At 36.8% G+C, this 18,958-nt stretch overlaps 1 protein-coding gene and 1 pseudogene across 1 annotated transcript; one reads left to right on the top strand and one right to left on the bottom strand.

Moving 5' to 3' along the window:
* The first annotated feature begins 2,657 nt into the window (after positions 1–2,657).
* Positions 2,658–7,747, top strand: LOC103966302 (annotated as a pseudogene).
* A 1,800-nt stretch (positions 7,748–9,547) lies between these two features.
* LOC103966285 (bidirectional sugar transporter SWEET1) lies at positions 9,548–12,145 on the bottom strand. Its single transcript, XM_009379433.3, has 6 exons — positions 11,846–12,145; positions 11,686–11,722; positions 11,226–11,321; positions 10,605–10,884; positions 10,384–10,503; positions 9,548–9,954 (listed from the first exon to the last, which is right to left on the bottom strand). Exons 1-6 carry the CDS (start codon positions 11,892–11,894, stop codon positions 9,745–9,747), a joined length of 792 nt encoding a protein of 263 aa, XP_009377708.2. The 5' UTR covers positions 11,895–12,145; the 3' UTR covers positions 9,548–9,744.
* Positions 12,146–18,958: the final 6,813 nt, after the last annotated feature.

The raw sequence follows: 18,958 nt of genomic DNA, 5'->3' as shown, positions 1-18,958 counted from the left end.
TTATCCATAAGTAAAACAATCACCAAATGTGAATCCAAGAACATGAAAAAATGTTCACAAAGTAAATGGTTTACTAAGGGGATTCGACCAACAAGGTCATCCATGTCAAAATTCTGGCTCTTCCAACGGTGTTTGGTGGAGCAAGATAATCTCTCATAGTTGACTACTAGAATGGTACTCCTCAACAACATTGGTAGGGGCACAAACAGGTGCATAACCAATGATCTATTCCATCGAGACGGAAGTAGATCCTGTAGGGTTAAGGTTCGGGAACAACATCCCTTATTCTTGAAGTTTTAGGTCTTAAGTGCCAAGATCATGCTTCGAGCATGATGCCACACCTTGGTAAGCCCTGATTCTACCATATGTTGTAAAAACAAACTCGAAATTGGATTGTGAGAAAGACAGACCCCGAATTTGGTTTGGTAGGCTCTAGCTGAAGCTGGAAAGGTCTGTTTGGTAGGTCTCTGCCGAAGTAGAGAAGTACTGTTCGGTGCATCCCTGTCGAAGTAGGGCATCACCATTCAATAGGCTTTGACCGAACTAGGTTAAGCCATTTGGTAGACTCCGACCGAACTGGGTCTATACCTTTCGATAGACTCCAGTCGAATTGAGTCTATACTTTTCTCTCACGTTTGTGGTAGTAATCAGATCCAAGAATTTGATAAACTTTCTTTCTCTACACTGCTGCCTCAAGAGCGAGTTAGAAACATGGAAGGATGAGAAAAAGTATGGTTTCTGATATAAACATACAAATCAGGGAAAATCAAACTTGTGATGGTTTGACAATCCACTGAATTGAAGGGAACAAGATTGTGATTGGTACTATGAGAATGAATCATCCATAAGCATCAAAGTTAGAACATTTGAGTTCTAAGACATGGTTTTCATGAAAAACGTCGGGTTTTCATAGATGTATTGTTTTATGAAAACTGCGGGTTTCAAAGGCACTAAATTTGAAACTACAGGTTCAATTTTAGTTTATGAATGTTTAGTTCATAAAAGAGAGGCTCCTGCAAGAACACAGAATGTAATATGCTGATTTAAGTGTAGTGGATTTGAGGTTCTTCGAGAACTCAAGTGTGAGAACTTCGTTACTACGAAAGTATGTCAACGGTTCAAAGTATAAAAATAAATTATTGAATAGTTAATGTCCAAAAGTGATATTCAGGTCAATAATTTTGGATTCATTATCAGATTAATGGACTGCATGTCACTTTTAATTAATTCAATAAATTGGGTCATACAGGGTCGATTGTAGAAGCAAAAATAATGCTAAAATAATAGCATTGGGTCGAAAATACCATAGCCCAAAAATTGGGTTAGATACCGTGAGCAAAGGGCATTGGTATGGCTGCAATAGCAGCCCATAGAATGGCTTCAGGCCACGGGCCGAGTGACAGGAATCTAGAAGCAAGCTACTGGCAAGATTGGGCCTAGAACATAGCGCAGGGGCAGGCCCATATGCTTACAGGTGCAAGAGAAGCCCCAGTTGCAGCTGGGGTTCTAGTTTGGGCCCAAGGAGGGCACTGGTCAGGCCTAGCGAAGTGCTGGCCTGTGGGTTTGTGCGCGCGAGGACTAAGCCCAGCCCAGTGGGAAGGGACCTTACCAACTGGGTTGTGGGAATGGTTGCAAGCCAGGGGCAACAACAAGGCCCAACAAGCACAAAGGCTTACTGGCAAGCAATCCAAAAATGTTTGGTGGGTGCGAGGCTTTAGGCCCTGTCAAGATTGACCCTTGGCCGAGGCCTGGTTGTTGTGATGGTCACTTAGGCTTCAGGCATTGACTTTGCCGATGGTGGTGGTGTCGTGGTGTCCAATTTTTCCTTCTTTTTTTTTCTCGAAATTGTTAGGGTTTTACAAACCCTAGATTTGCTTCTAATTTATGAATATACCTTGACTCACATATTCCACATAGCAAATATAATTGCATAATGCATGAAACAAATATATGGAACACATACAATATATATATATATATATATCAGAAGGTAAATATAAATGTAGGGGGTTTATGCATTATGGGGAATGTTTTCATGCTTCATGGTCATTTCAAATGTCTTACTTTATTTTAAGCATACTTGATTGGCAGAAAACAGTAAAAGTCTTTGTAGAAAAGATCATTCTCGAAAAGCCGGAATTTCATCTCGAATGCGTTATATCACGTTCAACAAAGAAAATTTAAATTGAATCAATAACATGTAGATCAATTTAATAAAATAATAAATTAATCATAAAAAGAATGATTAAAATGTAATACTCCCCTGATTGAAGATCAAACTTTGTTTAGCGCAACGTTAAAAGCGTGCTGATAACGTGTTGTAGGCATAATTTACTGAACAATTATGGAGGCTAGAAAGAGAGAGAGTGTGTGCGGCATAGAGAGAGTAGAGAGAGATGTGTAATTGTAGGATGTCTTTTATTCCACCCTAGTGTGCCTTTATTTATAATAGTATGGAAGCTTAATTCCTTGTGCCTTTATTTATAGTAGTATGGAAGGTTAATTTCTTACCCTTTTAGAATTACAACTCTAATAGGATATTAACTACTAAAGGGAATATTCAAAGATATCCCTAGATACACTAGAATTTATAGAATCACATTTCTAATATAATAGAACTGCAACACTGATAAATGATATATAAGTTTGAACTGGTAATGTCCATGGTGTTTTTTCAGGTGACAAATCATGGGATCCCATGTAGCCTGATGGAGAGTGTTATCAGTTGGCTTTCCAAATTGATCAGTTGTATAAGGATAAGCAACAATATGAAACAAATGATCCGACAGATAGAATTTAGACTCTTTTTGGGCCGCAACACTAGAAGAGAGCTTTTCCACATGAGAACACGTCCCACCTTTCATTGTCTAAAAATTTACGCCATTTCTACGTAAGCCAACTTTCAAACACATGCATTCACACGTTAATAAGTTTGCAGCAGTAATTGAATTTCACAAAATATAGACGGTTCTTATTGTTGATATTCATTACAAAATAGCCTTAGAATCGATCACCCTAACTTAACATGAATCCACCATATACATAGGAGAAGCTTCTCAAGGGGTATTTAGTTAAATTTTAGAAAAATTGAGATATGTTATCACACAGATGTCACCCATATATCAATCATGATTAGCGATATACTGGTAATAAATAAGAGAATACCTATCCCGTTTTTATAAAGTGCAAAGAAATCTTGTAACATGGAGCCACATTTTTCTTGTTTGTTCCCTCAAATATTTATATATGGCAAATAATTAATATTTAGATCTCTTAATAGTCACGATCGTAACATGGGGCTACATTTTTCTTGTTTATCTTTTATATAAAGCCAACACAAAAAGGTGAATAGTACTTTTGGTGTCACCAAGCTTCAACAAAAATGCCCTCAAGACAAAAAACTTCAAAGGCATCCCAAAATAATGCATCAAAGAAGGTAGGGGTATTTTCGTCATTTTAATAATATTTTTTTAATAATTAAAATTTTTGTGCTTTTTTTTTTTATTTTTTTTTATTTTTATAATTAGTATCTCACAATAAGCTAGTAAATAATGTGATTCAATTTCTCTATTTTTAAACACGTTCAAAGCATCTTAAGAGACATGTAATGCCAGTTATAAAAAAAAATCTTTCACATGCTAATAATAATGTGATTAAATTAGTTGTCAAATGATTTTTTTTTTTTTTTTAACAAACGATATTATATACATTAGGGGAAGGGGTGGGCTTAGCCTCACAATGAGCTAGGAATAATGTGATTCCAATAGTTGTTCATTCAATATTATTTTCTCTATTTTTAAACAATTTCAAAACATTTTAAGCGGCATTTAATGACACACCCCAATCGAGGTCAGGGCATGCTGGCCGCCACGTGGACGTGACGTAGCCAATGACAGTGTACGGAAGACTAGAAACAGTAATATAAAAGTAGCGAATAACTTAAAAAAAACTAGCAAATATAGGATAATGAGTAATAGAATATTGCTAGTGTAAATAAAAACACTGACTTCAGAGCCTAAGGCCTTTACAGCAGCCAAATAAAAGTACGACAATCGTTGCCGCCCGTAGGGCCCTACATAGTGAAGGTCTGTCGAAATGCCGGGACGCCCTGGAGGAACCCACCGAACCACCTAAGCTACTAGAACCTGGAGGGCCGCAAAAACAAAGACGTGAGTGGGCAAAACAAATCTCTTAGAAAACCATTTCATAAAACATAATATAACCCATCGCCGTAAAACCTGTATACTTCCCAGAAAATAAACATATATACGAAGGTATAAATATTCCAAGTATACGCAAGGATATACCAACATGCTCAAATGTATGTCGTCATGCTCAACGCCTCATAATAACATGCAAATGCTCAGGTATGTATAACACATCAATAGAATAATAAATTGACAGCCGGAGTCCCCTAAGTGACCTGTACGGCTGAACCTAGAGCTCAATTTACCACTCATTCCCTAAACCTGCCCACGAGTCGGAACCACCTATAGTGGTCTGTACGACAAGCCTAGGTGTAATACATATGACGCTCTAGTGCTACGATCACGTGAAGGCTGTGCGAATAATCGCGGGTCACCTACGAGTCGGAACCACCTATAGTGGTCTGTACGACAGGACTGTGCACCTAACTTGGATCCAAGCTGAGCGTATGGTGCGGGAGGTGAACAACACGTGAAGGACTGTGCCCTACTCTGGGCGGGAGCACTAACACCGGGGGTGCAGGTTATGAGCTCTCTACGCACCTCGAATCACTATTTAATGCAAATGTTCAATAACGCTTACCTGGCACTTACCTGTGCCTCCACAACACCAACATATATATATATGACATATGAATGAATATATAAATCAACGGATATGCCACTAATCATGCATAGTCATCAATCATATAAAATTAACGGCGTAAAACAAGGTATTTATACTAATTTCTGGGAAATAACATGTATATAGGTATATACGGAAAACAAAAGCCCACTCACTGGTATGTAGAAGGGTCGTAGCCCCCCTGCCTCGAATGTGCACGCTCGTCCTCAGGATACGTGTCACCTATATGCGAATTAACTATAAAAACGTTAATTTTAAAGCACATAACCGTCCGTTCAAAATAACTTCTCATACATTGCTCAAAATGGACAAATGAATATACCAACGTGATCTACACAACCTCACGATCACAACCATATTTTTAAAATAATTTTTGGACACGTCACGCGCCCCCACGCGCCAGCACAGTCACGGGTCCACGCGCCCCCACGCGCGGCCACGTGACCTGCACGCTGACGGCGTCAAGTGACGCCGTCAGGAATATTCCCTGGAATATTCCGTTAACCTTGACTGACGCCGTTACTGTCTGTTAGGAATATTCCGTTAAATCCTAACGGAATATTCCCTTGTCTTCTCCGGCCATCCCCCCCCGCCGGCGCCGTCGCCGGAAACCTGCAACTCGCCATATCTCACTCATTTTTCCACCTTTTTTCATGTTTCTTGCACCAAAATCAACCTTAAAGCTAGTAGAATAAGTTCCAACAAGTTTTAAGGCCTAAAATGTCAAGATTATACCTGCCCAAATCTTCAAAACTCGGCCAACTCCAACACCCACGATTCTGACGTCCAAACTCGCCCAACGAGCTACTCCCAGGCTCCTGGGAACCTCACAAACAACACTATGAGCTTCAACTGTCCAAAAACTCAATAAATTACTCTTGCATGAACAGTACTCAAATCGGCCATTTTCGAAACAACGTGAAAACAAAGGATTTCTCACCTGTAAAGGGTATGGCTGTGCTCGCCCCGACCTCACGAGTTCAATGGTGTAGCTGGTTTCCACGATCTGTTAGGATTTTGTGGGTTGTGGGTTTGTCCGTACGTTTTCAAAGGGAAGAAGGAGGAATGGAGCTCGGGGGAGAGAGAGAGAGAGACAGTGAAGAGACAGAGGGAGAGAGAGGGTGACAGTGTCTCAGAGTGTATGTGTGTGTGTGTGTGGCCCAACACATGCCACACCACCCAAAACAATCCACAACGTGACAAAACGAACTAGGGGTAAAGTCGTAATTTCACACGTACGGTTCCGATAATTCCGGGACGGGATGTCACATTTAATGCCGATTATAAAAAAAAGTCATTCACACGCTGATAATAATGTGATTAAATTAGTCGTCAAATGATTGTTTTTTTTTTTTAACAAACGATATTATATACACTAAAGGGGAGGGGTGGGCTTAACCTCACAATGAGCTAGCAAATATGTGACGTTAGCTGCTTTAATTGGTTTATGAGGATTTTCTTCTAGTATGATCTAAAATTATTCATTTACTTCAAATATTTGACTATCCTTTTGTCAATTTATGCATATAAATACATTTAAAATATGTAAGTCATGCATAGCATGCCGTGATTCAAAAAATACGCACGTGCAAGAAGGCCGGTTTGATCGAAAGCAGGAGCTTACAAGAGTAAAGTGAGAGAATGCATGATATGGGAATCCAGTTACTTAAGAGGAATTTCAAAATCTTTTGGGCTCGAAGAATGCTACATGGAAAATGAAGTTGGAGTAGGGCTACAATATTTTGGGACCAAATTACTATCCAGCACTGTCCAATTTCTCGGATCCCAAGAATCAGATTGGCCGATTCCCTCATAGTGATCCTAGTCTACTGGTCCTCGTTGCACAAAACGCGGGCAGGGGAGTTCAGATACAGCACCAGGGGATGTTGCTCGATGCAGATTCTCCTCCTGGTTCCATTCTTGTCATTGTGGATGACCATAAGGAGGTGCGTCCGAGTTCCTAAAAATGATGGTGGTGATAAATAGCATTACTCAAATAATAATAATAATAATTAACTATCCACGAAAATCTCATGACTTTATCTGATAAGAAAAGGAAGAAAAAAAAATACTTGAAGAAACTTGGATGAATTTATCTAATTGGAACAAATAAAATTAAAAGTTCATGTGGTTTTCGATTTGAGATTTTTTATTTTATTTTATTTTTTTATAATAAAGATAATCTTTGAGGGAATACCAAAAAAATAATAGTTTGGACTGTTAAAATAAAAGGAAAACTAATGAAAATGGTTTGAAAACTTTGAGTTTTAACGATAAAGACAAAATAAAGAGTAAAATGAATAGTACCAGGATTGACTTTTTAGTGTAAAAATGTGGTTTTTCGTTAAAGTGAACAGTATCAGGAGCTTTTCGTTAAAATTTCCTTAAAAAAAAAAACTAATGAAAATGCAAGGAAGACGCTACAACGGTATAGATCGGATAAGTTTATTTGAGGGATCCGAGATAAAAATGGACTATCTAATATGGACTTTTATTTTCTCAATATCTCACATCATAGGATGGAATAAACATTCAAAAACAAAATTGGATTACAAAAAACATTTTTCATTAATTGCAAATGAACGCGAGCAAGCACAGTTCTTATCTTCATTCATCAACTCCACTGCTAATTTTGTATCTCGATTAATTTCATGATGCATGGCAGAGTCTCACCGATAGGAAGTACAAGAGCTTGGTGCATCGGGTGGCTTTGAACACCCAAGTGAAACGGATGAGTTTGCCCTTCTTTTTTTGACCACGCAGTGGTCAGGCCTGAACCAGAGTTTGTAGATGAGCACAACCCACCTCTTATCGTGAGATGACTTATAGGGACTACTTGGAATGCAATTCTCAGTACCATGTGATTGAAGCGAAAGCAAACTTGATCAATCACGTTCGACTCTATGCACCCAATTAAGCCGTTTCTTCAGATTAAAAATAAATTGTAATACTTGTATGAATAAGCATTATGTATACCTGTGGGAGCTTGCCAAACTCCGTCATACAAGATATTGTCACTTTGAGCAGATTCTTGCTATATACGGTACCGTTCCTCAGGGTGGCAATGACCATCCATTAGAATTGTGGCTTCGCCTCATTTTCTCCCTCTGCATTCCCTCTAATGGCATGAGGAGGGGCAACATTACCTGCATTGTAATTTTCATGCAAAATTCCAAAACAATGAATCTATGCAAAACTTAGATTCTACTATCAAATAAAGGAGAAAAATGATTGTATCACAAATACATGTTATTCCCAAGTTTCATTCTTTTCTATCATTGAATTTCGTTTTTCATAGTTTTCTGCCATGGAATATCTTTCTCAGCTTCCTCAAAAGTTTTTGTTTCAATCACAAGCTAGATGTCCATTCATGCTTCTCATTCTCACTGGTGTTAAACTTTGAGATTCTTCATTTTAACGACTTAGTTTGGCAGACCGAGGAGTTTGACGTTGTGAATTGGTTCTCACCCTTTAATCTGTTGCATTTACTATTCGGCTAGCTTGCACGCTTAATGTCTTGATGTTGTTATCCTTTAGTACGCTCTATCCAGACCCATCTATTCGGTAGAAACAATTATATATTATTTTAATAGAGTCCAATCGTGTAAAACTTGCAAGTGCACAAGATATTTGTAGTATATCATTTCACAAGTCCAATTATCGTTTCCATGAAAATTTTAATTCAATCTCCAATTTGATAAACAAAACCAAATCTAATTATATTAAAAATACACAAACATGAAAAGAAAAAACACGAACAATGAGCAAGTCGCAGTCTCACTTGCAGCTTAAATCCGAATTCTCAACTTCAGTTGGTAACAAGTTGATTGGACATGGCATCCATATAGCAAGTTGATTGCAATTTGACAAGAAATGAAGGTTATGCTCAATAACATGGAAGTAGTATCTGATCATTTTCTTAGATTATTCTAGTAAGGTCTAGCAAGGTCGTAGGCTTCTGATTAAGTTGATTAATGATTGCTGCCTAAGTTAACACATGATTCACGTCGTACCACGTTTCTACGTGGTTGAATGGAAACGACAAGCTTCTCCATCCTGTATCGGGAGAAAAGTTGTTGGAGTTCGTCTGTGTGTGAAGGAGAGAACCTAACTAATATTGGCATTTCGGACAAAACAGTCATGTATGAGAGTTTCTTTCACTTGATCTAGTGACTGGTGTTAGTGGTCTTGAATGCCGCGCTTGTGTGATTTCATTTCATTGGTGTTTTTCATATTTACAGAAAGCAATTTAAGTGACACATGTGATATGGACACAGAACGTCACGAACGACAGTATACTGTTGCAAAATGTAACATGAGATTTTGGCCCCATGTGTTTGAGAGATCTAATAATTGATCCTCCACCCGCCCACCCCCCCCCCCCCCCCCCGGTGCGGGGCCACCGCCGGGGGACTAACTAATTCTCCCATGTCATTAGGATTAGATACAATGATACAAATTGCACGGCAATCTCATTCACAATTAAATGTTCAAGGGTTTTGCCAGCTACATGGGCCCCTTTGATTACTGATCGTAAAATCCTCTCCTTTAAAAAAGAAGATCTTGAGTACGGCTGCTTATGCGGCATCACAATTACAAGAAATCCATGAGCTTGTGTCATAGTATTACCATACGTAAACAAGAGTTTATCCTAATAGAGTGGTAACCAACGTAATATTATTCGCATATTTGACATGGAAAAGACACATTTAATCAGTGAACAAAGAGAAATCGGCAAGTAATATGATTGATTCCATCAGGACTTATATCTAATTAGAGTGGCATTGTGATTACAACATCATTAGCTGCCACACGTACAAGACCAGAACAACGACAAGATATTGGAAAATGGAAGTTTGGTGATAGCCATTACCACGTGGCAATAACCCAATTGTAGGAAGCAGACAAGGGTTCTTAGACATGCCCATCTTGGGCGCCATTATTGGTAATTGATTGCTTTGGTTGTTGATCGGGCTTTGCAACGCCCATCTCCATTGATTCGTCAGCAGTAGTTACAGCGCCATTGGGCTTCTTGGTGCCACTGCCCTTGCCCTTGTTGTCACGGTATATGAAGTACAGGAGCAGCTGCAGTGCCCCTAAACCACTCCCAAACCCATTTGGAATCTGCGCCACATATCACTTTATTTGTAAGACGAAGCATTTATTAAGCATCAAATCTTAGGTGCAATTGTATCCTTATCACATTACATGTCTACGTCTCTTTCATTGGTAAAAGATAATCTGAGGAGAGAGATAGTCACAAAGATATGCACGTCTTGTTACACCTAAGTTTCTCTCGAGTTTAACAAGTTCTAGTTTTCAAATTTGAATTGAATCACATCTTAATTTGTATTTTAGTCAATTAAGGGGTTAGTGAGGGGAATAAAAAATAAAAAAAGCTGAACAGAAAAGCTCATATATATAGTTAAAAGGCAAAGGGTTGAAAATTTGGTACCAAAAATATCAAATTGTTTTTACTTTTCCCATGACATCTCAGCCATATGTTAAAGTATTTGGTAAAAGTAACAGAAATTCAAAAGGGTAAATACTTACAGCAACAAATGGATCATGGCCAAGTAGGCCAAAGATGAACCATGAAGTTCCACATAAGAAGGAGAAAAGTGACAAGAAAAATGGCATAAACTCCACACTCTTAGTTCTCACCACTGTGCTCTGCATTATACACAAATTAACACATAATTAATCCCAATTAATTCCACATTATTAAACCATAAAATTGAATGAATGTTATGAATGAATACAAGTAAACTTACCATAATCGAGAACGGCGAGCTATACATGATGACGGAGAACACGGTGGCAGCGAGGCCACAGAAGAGCTTCCGGGATTTGTCGTGGAGGGCAAAGAGAGAGACCAATGCCACAGCAGAGAACAAAGCAAGTACAGCAGTGAAGAGACCAAGAATTTTGGCCCTCTCCCTCTTTGGGGCAAAAATGATGAAGATCAACACATATATCAGTTCAATGGCTGCACCAGTACCATTGATTGTTGACACTAAAATGTTGTTTGGGGACACAAATGGCAGGCCATACCTATTATTATGCAGATCACGCATTAATTACATTAATCCAAGTTATTAATTAATTACACACAGTTGATTACGTGGGCAATGATTGAACTGCACTAAACTGTAATGTCACACACAAAACATGGTATAACATAGTAACATGTAATACACAAAGGATAATAGTCAGTATCATCCAACCCAAATATCAAGATTCATATATTTCACACAGAAATCCAACCATTTTTTGTACCAAATTGCACATTTTAGTGATAAAAAGCATTGTGATTAAGGCAACTGTTAAGACAACAGCAACAAGAAATTTAACAGAGAGAGAGAGAGATGAAGGAGAGAAGCAAAGCAGCATACCAAGCGGAGAGGAGGCAGTTGAGCATAGTCATCACGTAGGGGATGCCAGAGAACTGCTCTGTGCTTCTTTTCCTTATGATCCTCCTAAATGTAATTCTACACATTTTTTAAACCAAAGTAGTTCAGTAAATTTCACAGAAAATTAAAGAAACCCAGTAAACATTCAACCTTTTCGTTTCTCCAACGGATATACAGAACTCCATTTAACAAAATCAAATTTATAACACAAAAGACATGATCTTTAGCCTCAAAAAGCGAGAGAGAGAGAGAGAGAGATTGTTGCTTTTGGAACCATGCAGAATGTACAGAGAATCAAACTACCATAACCCAATTAACAAAATAAAATTTAGGCAAAAAGGCATCACCTTTAGACCCCAAATGAAAGCCTCTGTGTGTGTGGGATAGAGAGAGAGAGAGAGAGAGAGAGAGAGAGAGAGAGAGAGAGAGAGAGAGGGCATACGTGGGTGCCAAGAAGAGGAAGAGAGCAGTGCCATTTCCTGTAAAAACGAAGAAACGGAGCATTAAAAAACACACGCAAAAATCTCAAAGGAAATGGGTAAGAAAGAATCACAATTTAGAAAATAATCAGAAAAACCAGAGAGGAAAATTCAGAAACTCACCAATGACTCCGAAAAAAACCTTCAAAACATGCATTGTTTTTGGATCCATTTCAACCGAATCTTGAAACGAGAGAAAGAAAAGCAGAGAACCCTTGAGGAAAAGCCTCAGTGTACCAGAAGCTACACTGAAAAGGGGGGGGGGAGAGAGATAGAGAGAGAGAGAGAGAGAGAAGAAGATGGAGGAAAGAGCAAGATGTTTCTTCACAAAGTAGGAAATGGGGTTTTTGAGAGAGGAGTGCACGAAGCGGTTGGGATTTTAAAGAAAAAATTCAGAGAGAAAAGTAAACGGTAACTAAGCGGTTTCTCTTGCAGTAAAAATACATGAAATGTAATCTGACTTTGGTGTGGAGTGTCTGTCTCTACTTCTTATACTGTGTCTCAGAAATCTGTGATTCTGCGCACGTACGAACTGTAGAACGGTGAAGCTGTAACCAGCGAAGCTCTCTCACAATCGATAACCGTATTTTGTTGGGCTTTTGCTGCTTCTACACCAAATGATTCGAAATAACAGATATATTATATAGTTTTTTTTTCTTATTTTTAATTTTTTAAACGATATGAATGATATCTAAAACTACATTAATGAAATCCTATTTGTTAATCAAAAGAGGGTAAAAAGACTATTTAATCTTCTATCACACAAAAAAATGATGAACAATAATGTAATTTCACAGGTTCAAATTTTACTGTTTTTTATTGAGCCTCACATACATGTGATGTTAAAATATCTCCAATATTTAAAATTAAAAAAAAAAAAAAAAAAAACCTCCCACTTCCCCAATGTTCTCTATCTCCCTCTCTCCTTCCCATTTTTCTAAAAAAAAAAAATAATAATGTGTTCATACACACAAAGTCTGTAGGCAAATGCTAGTATAAATACAAATAAGTATACCGGTGCCAAACAAATAAGTACAACGGTTCTAATTTGGTACATAGCTCTAATAACCAACAAATTGATCTAAAGTGAATTTGCACAATTAAAAAAAATAGAATAAACCCTATACGGCTACTAGCACAAACATATACACATCATCAATATAAATTTGTTGCAAAATAACAATAGACGCAACATATCTTTAGCAGCAACTACACTGGTCATTCCTAATGAGTAATGTCGCATGAAGTCATCGTGGAGGAGATGTCATCAGAATAAATCTATCTGAGAGTAACAGTAGACGTAGCAAATCTTTACTAGCGACTACAACGATCATCGATAAAGAACAAGGCCACATAAAATCATCGCGGAGGAGACGTCATTAGTAATGTAATGATAGAAGCAACAATCTTTACGGGTGACCACACTCAATGCTAACGAGCGAGACCACATAAAGTCATCATTGGAAGATGAGAGACCACATAACTTATCGCTCAATGACGATGGAAACATATAGTCATTGCATAAGCGCAACCACAACACGAAAACTAACTACTCCAAGAAGGGAACTACTGGTCGGCTCATCAAAGTGGAGGACAATGACACTCTATCCAACGCAATATGTAGCTTCACCGCCTTACTAAGATCCGAAGTTTTTACGAGTCATCAGATCAAGTCACATAGGCGGAGCCACCATCTCTTAGCATACAAGGTGACAAAGCCACCAGATTTGAACACCCAAAACGGTGGAGGTGCTTGATTTGGGCACTTAGGCTGTTCAACCACATAATTGGTTGAGGAGTGCATCTTTGTTGAATAATCATGTTGACGAAGGTGAATCTTGATGAAATTGGGGTTCCACCATAAAACCAATTAACAATATGGGAAGAAGCTCAAGACCATATATAAACCCATATCAAGGCTTGTCCCTCACCGAGGTGGGACAAACTCTTCCTCACATCATCAAATCTCAACACGCCCTCGCATATGTGGCCGATTTTCAAGCCTACATGTGAACAACAAGTGGGTGATGCATGAGTAGTGTGGCCCTTGGGCTTTCACAAGGACAACTTGCTCTATTACCATGATGAAATTGAGATTCCACCATAAAACCAATTGGCAATATGGGGAGAGGCCCAAGACCATATATAAGCCCATAGCAAGGCTTGTCCCTCACCGAGATGGGACGAACTCTTCCTCACATCATCAAATCTCAACAGATTTGACCCACTAGCAGCCACAAATTCAACTTTAAATCTCAAATCAAGCCATAATCAAAGAAGAGACATTGAAATGGAATGGCTCAGTTCTAGTTATGAGGCTTAAAACCATGAGAAACTACTCACAAAATGGTGGGAGAAAGAAAACGAGAGGGCGGGAGAGAGATAATGCAATGTGTAGTCCGAGAGAGAGAGAGGGTGGCTCGAGAGCAGTAAGGATGGGCAGATGTGAGGGAAAAGGAAGGGAAATCTGTGAGAAGAGGGGGAGAGGATGAGATAGGAAGAGGAAGGGAGGTTCTGCCATCGGCCCCGACAACTATGATGATAGCAGATTAAAGAGAGGTTCAAAGATATTTGATTTTTTTTTTTTTTTTTTTTTTTTTTTTGTGAAGAAGATATTGAAGTGAGTAAGTAGGTTGCCCTCCTATTATATATTGTTATGTGTCATTTTGATAACGGTTTAGTTTTAAATTTTTTGCTTTGAGAGAATCGAATAGTTATCAATGGAATAGTAACAAAAAAACTATTTTAATAGTTGTTGTATCATAGGATAGTTTACATTAATTCATACAAGGAGAGGATTGAACATGAAACTTGAACGCATGGGCGAATACTTTTAATTAACTGAACTATAAGTCATTTGCTATTTTAATAATTATTATTAGTTCAAGATTTTGGTTTCATCCTTTATTCTTTGTTTTTTATTTTTTGCTCTTTCTCCCAGCATCCTTATTCATTCATCATTTCTTCCATGTACTTTTCTTATACCTCAACAATAAAATGGTCAGAAAACATGGCATTAATAAATGAGAGTTTTAACGAAATACTCTTGATTTTATTCACATTTAACAAAAAATCACATTTAACAAAAAAATCACATTTTACCTTTCTTTAATACTATTCACTACACCTTTATTTGTCATTTTTTTAAAAAAAAATTTCGTTAGTTTTCTTTTAATAAATTATGTTATATTCATTTACAAGCCTGTAACACAAATAGATGTCACTCTTATCGGAATTAAAACACACATGCTTAATCTTTTTCATTCAATTAGTGTTCAAAACATCTTTTTATTGGAATTCTGCCTACTTATAAACGCAATTTTGTTTTGCTGCACGTGAAACGTGATTCCGTTGCTGACAGTTTAGATATTTTATTAGGATCAAACCAACTATGCTTGATTTTTTTTGGGTAGCTTTATTAACATTCCACAATTTTATGAAGATACCTTACACTTAAAATTTGTCACATGAACTTCCTCTTTTACCCCTATTTGAATTAAGGTGAGAAAAAGAAAACCATTCAATTATTTGCCGGCTACCAACCACCTCACACACAGCCACTCACCATGGCACCACCTTTTCTAAAGTTCATCTTGTTGTTCGTATGAATTCTTTGTAATTGTTATCTAGTATCAATTGCCAGGACAGTTAGTGCTTGTTGATTTGATTTGTGCTTCTGCACTTTTAATTTTCATTTTGTAATTGCATGTTTCTACAATTCTCTGCGAGTATGCACGTCTAGAATTTGGGGATATTCGTTGCTTAATTGAAGTGAAGGACTATTACATTCTTTTATATTTTCTTTTGAAATGGGCTTGGTGAGTTTCGGTGATGGGACTCAGGGTGTTAGGGAGAGAAGGAGAGAGGTCGGAGATACTGTGTTGATGGGTTTTAGGGATGGGTGCTTGTTGAATGTAGATGTTTGGTGTTTCTTTTTATTTTTGGGGTGGGGTGGCTTCAAAAATATGAGGGACAAAGCTGGAATTTTCGAGGAATTTTTCGGATGTGGGGTGGATTCAAAATATTGTGGGGTGTGCATTAAACAACCTTTTTTTTGGTCATTCAATTGATTTTTTACACTATCACTGTGTATTGAATCAACCCAAAAGTAACTTTTCTTTTTTCTTAAGGAACACGAGTTTCTTCTGTCCTTGGCTTAACTTCATTTACCTACATGACTAAACTGATCCTATACTTGGAAATATTATCTTGGTAACACATCTACTATCTAACTTCTGTATATGTATATACTTGGAAATATATCTTGGTAACACATCGATTATCTAAGTTTTTATATACTTCATCTCAAAAGAAATTTTTATGTACTTTGGAATAATTGAATCACTAGATATATATCTTGCTTGACTCTCCATTGCCCATACATCTTGCTAACTCATTTTATCTTTCTACAGAATTATAATATTCCAGTGAAACGTCATGACATTTTTCTTTCAGATAAAACAGTTTTTTGTCGACTCATGAAAAATGGTTTTCCAAGAAAACTTCACCGACTGACTAATTGGCAACTAGTATTTCATATACTTTCTGATAAACTGATAGTGATAGACCATGATCTTAATCAAGATCATAATCCACATAATACAAAATGCTGTACTAGTTAAAAGCCAATGATGAATTGGCCTTCTTCTCGACCCTTTTCTCCAATAAGCTGGTAAATGTGTACTTGTAAGATATGAACATGCTGTCTTTTACAAGCCCTTTTTGTCTTCTCCAGTTGGTCAACGTAGCAAATAGTTTATGTGCATGCAGACGTCTTTGCTTCTAATAGCTGGTAAGTACATTCTCCTCAAGAGAATAGTCCCAAAAAGACAGAAAGTAGATTACGAAAGTAACCTGCAAAGCTACTGAATGACAGATTAAGCTTAATTACCATTTTGGTTTAGTTTTTCGGAATTGTGACTTGAAATTATATGTGCATGGAAAAAAAAAAAAAAACTAAATTTTGTGTGCAATTCTTTGACATACAATAGAGGTGTTTACTATTTCATGTCCCCTCATTTTTTCTTTGTATCTTTGTTGTTTTTGTTTCTAGAAGAGTAGGGTTTTATGTCCCCCTTCTTTTCATGTATTTTTATCCCTTTTTTTCTTGTATTATAAGGGGCTAAGTTTATGTTTTCCCCTGATTAGGTGTACATTTTTTCAATATTAATAAAATTTCCCTCATACCATCAAGGTTTTATAAAAAGAGAGAAAAAAAAAAAGAAAAAAAAAAAAGAAAGGAGATGCATGCTCTCATGCATGTAAAAAATTAGAGATCTTTGAGATGAAATTGGAACTCCTAATTTCTATGCAAATACATATTGAAACCGTAACATCGTCTAATCAAATTGGAGGACCGTTCTTAAGGTTACTTGTATTTTACAACGCTGAAAGTATATTTCAATTCATAAAAATGAAAAGGAATCATATATCACAATTGCAATGCATGGGATGAAAGTTAATGCATAATGAAGAAGTAGAATGTGGGATAATTAAGTTTAAAATAAGAGTTTGATTAACTTCTTAACCGAACTTTATTGTTAAATGGTCCTCTACCACAGTGGTGGAGAGGAGTTGTCCTTGCATCACGATGTGGGTACGAATTTTGTTGGTTCCTAATTTAATATCTAATCTAACAAATCTATTGTTTGACCCAAAAAAAAAAAAAAAAAAGAAAAGAAAAAGAACCTTACTGCATGTGGTCTAATGTTCTAATAGATAGGGTGTTAGATTTCTATCCATACATTATGAGTTTGAGCTCCTCATTCCTTAAATTAATGTAATAATCAACCAAAACCCTATGAAATTACCAACAACCAAATTTTGTTGTTTTTTTCAAAGTCTCACCTACGTATAATCCTAACATATCTCTAATTATTAAAAAAAAAAAAAAAAGAACTTCCCACTCCCACATTCTCTATCACACCCTTCCTCTCTCCTTCTATTTCAAAAACAAAAATAAAAAAATTTTCTCACACAATTTGTGTGTGCCCATATACTAGTATATATTATATAAAGGGAGTTTTATCCATACATTATGAGTTTGAGCTCCTCATTCCTTAAATTAATGTAATAATCAACCAAAACCCTATGAAATTACCAATTTAATCATCTAATTAATACAGAATAAGAAATATAAGGCAGAAATGTAATTTCACACAACCAAATTTTGTTGTTTTTTTCAAAGTCTCACCTACGTGTAATCCTAACATATCTCTAATTATTTAAAAAAAAAAAAAAAAAAAGAACTTCCCACTCCCACCTTCTCTATCACTCCCTTCCTCTTTCCTTCTATTTCAAAAACAAAAATAAAAATTTTTCTCACACAATTTTTGTGTGCCCATATGCTAGTATATATATATTATATAAAGGGAGTTTTAACGAAAAGTTCACGGTATTGTTCACTTTAACGAAAAACCATATTTTTACACTAAAAAGTCAAACATGATATTATTCACTTTATCCTTTATTTTGTCCTTATTGTTAAAACTTAAATTTTCAAGTCATTTTCATTAGTTTTCCTTTATATAAACCTAATCAAATATTAGACGATGTTTCATCCTAACAAATTCTAGCCTCGGGAGGAAAAAAAAAAATCATAGAAAAACCTTCCATTCCCAACTCTAGCCTTTGGCTTTGGGGTCGTTGGCAATCTTCTTGATCTCTTCCTTTTATGATTTTTTGTTTTTTATTTATTTTCTTTTTGGTAGTGGTCGCTCTATCACTTTTTCAAGAAAGGCCTTTGTGATTATGGTTATGCCTGTTATGGTTATTCTCTTTTTGTGAGGATGAGAGCTTTTGTAGCAGCTATGACTTACTGCTCAACCTCAAATCTTAAAGCGACAATTGTTCAAATATAAGGTGGTGATTTTGTGGTTTGTGTGGTTGGCAATAATTATGCAGAGGAATCTCAACGTTTATTAGAGAACACTCATAGTATGTTTTTTGCCGACAATTGCGAGATCATCAAAGGGTGGTGTGGTCATTCCTTTGTGGATCGTTGCAGTTGTTCGAGGGATTTACAATCATGTTTTGATGTCATTGCAAAGTCTTCAGGTGATGGTATGATGTTTACCCTTGTGTTCCTTGACAGTGTTAGGTTTGGCCTGTAAGGCTTAGGCCTTGTGAACTTATCTTTCTTGTTGGTTAGGTGTGAGTCTCTCGTGATCGAGAATCGTATCGTTAAAGAGTTTATTTTGTCTTGGGTCATTTTTTTTGTTTTGTGTCGATTGTGGT

Source organism: the organism of the source record quoted next, unplaced genomic scaffold (genome assembly GCF_019419815.1).
Source record: "Pyrus x bretschneideri cultivar Hongxiangsu unplaced genomic scaffold, Pyrus_bretschneideri_v1 Contig81, whole genome shotgun sequence".
NCBI lineage: Eukaryota > Viridiplantae > Streptophyta > Magnoliopsida > Rosales > Rosaceae > Pyrus > Pyrus x bretschneideri.
Note: the sequence above shows the minus strand (reverse complement) of the source record. Positions and strands in the feature narration are given on the sequence as shown.

Excerpts from the sequence above, each read along its gene's own strand:
- LOC103966285 (XM_009379433.3), bottom strand. The coding sequence starts at position 11,894 with ATGGATCCAAAAACAATGCATGTTTTGAAGGTTTTTTTCGGAGTCATT. Across the intron at positions 11,322-11,685 it reads TTCCTCTTCTTGGCACCCAC|AATTACATTTAGGAGGATCA; the intron begins GTATGCCCTCTC and ends AAAAATGTGTAG. Across the intron at positions 10,885-11,225 it reads AACTGCCTCCTCTCCGCTTG|GTATGGCCTGCCATTTGTGT; the intron begins GTATGCTGCTTT and ends GCATAATAATAG.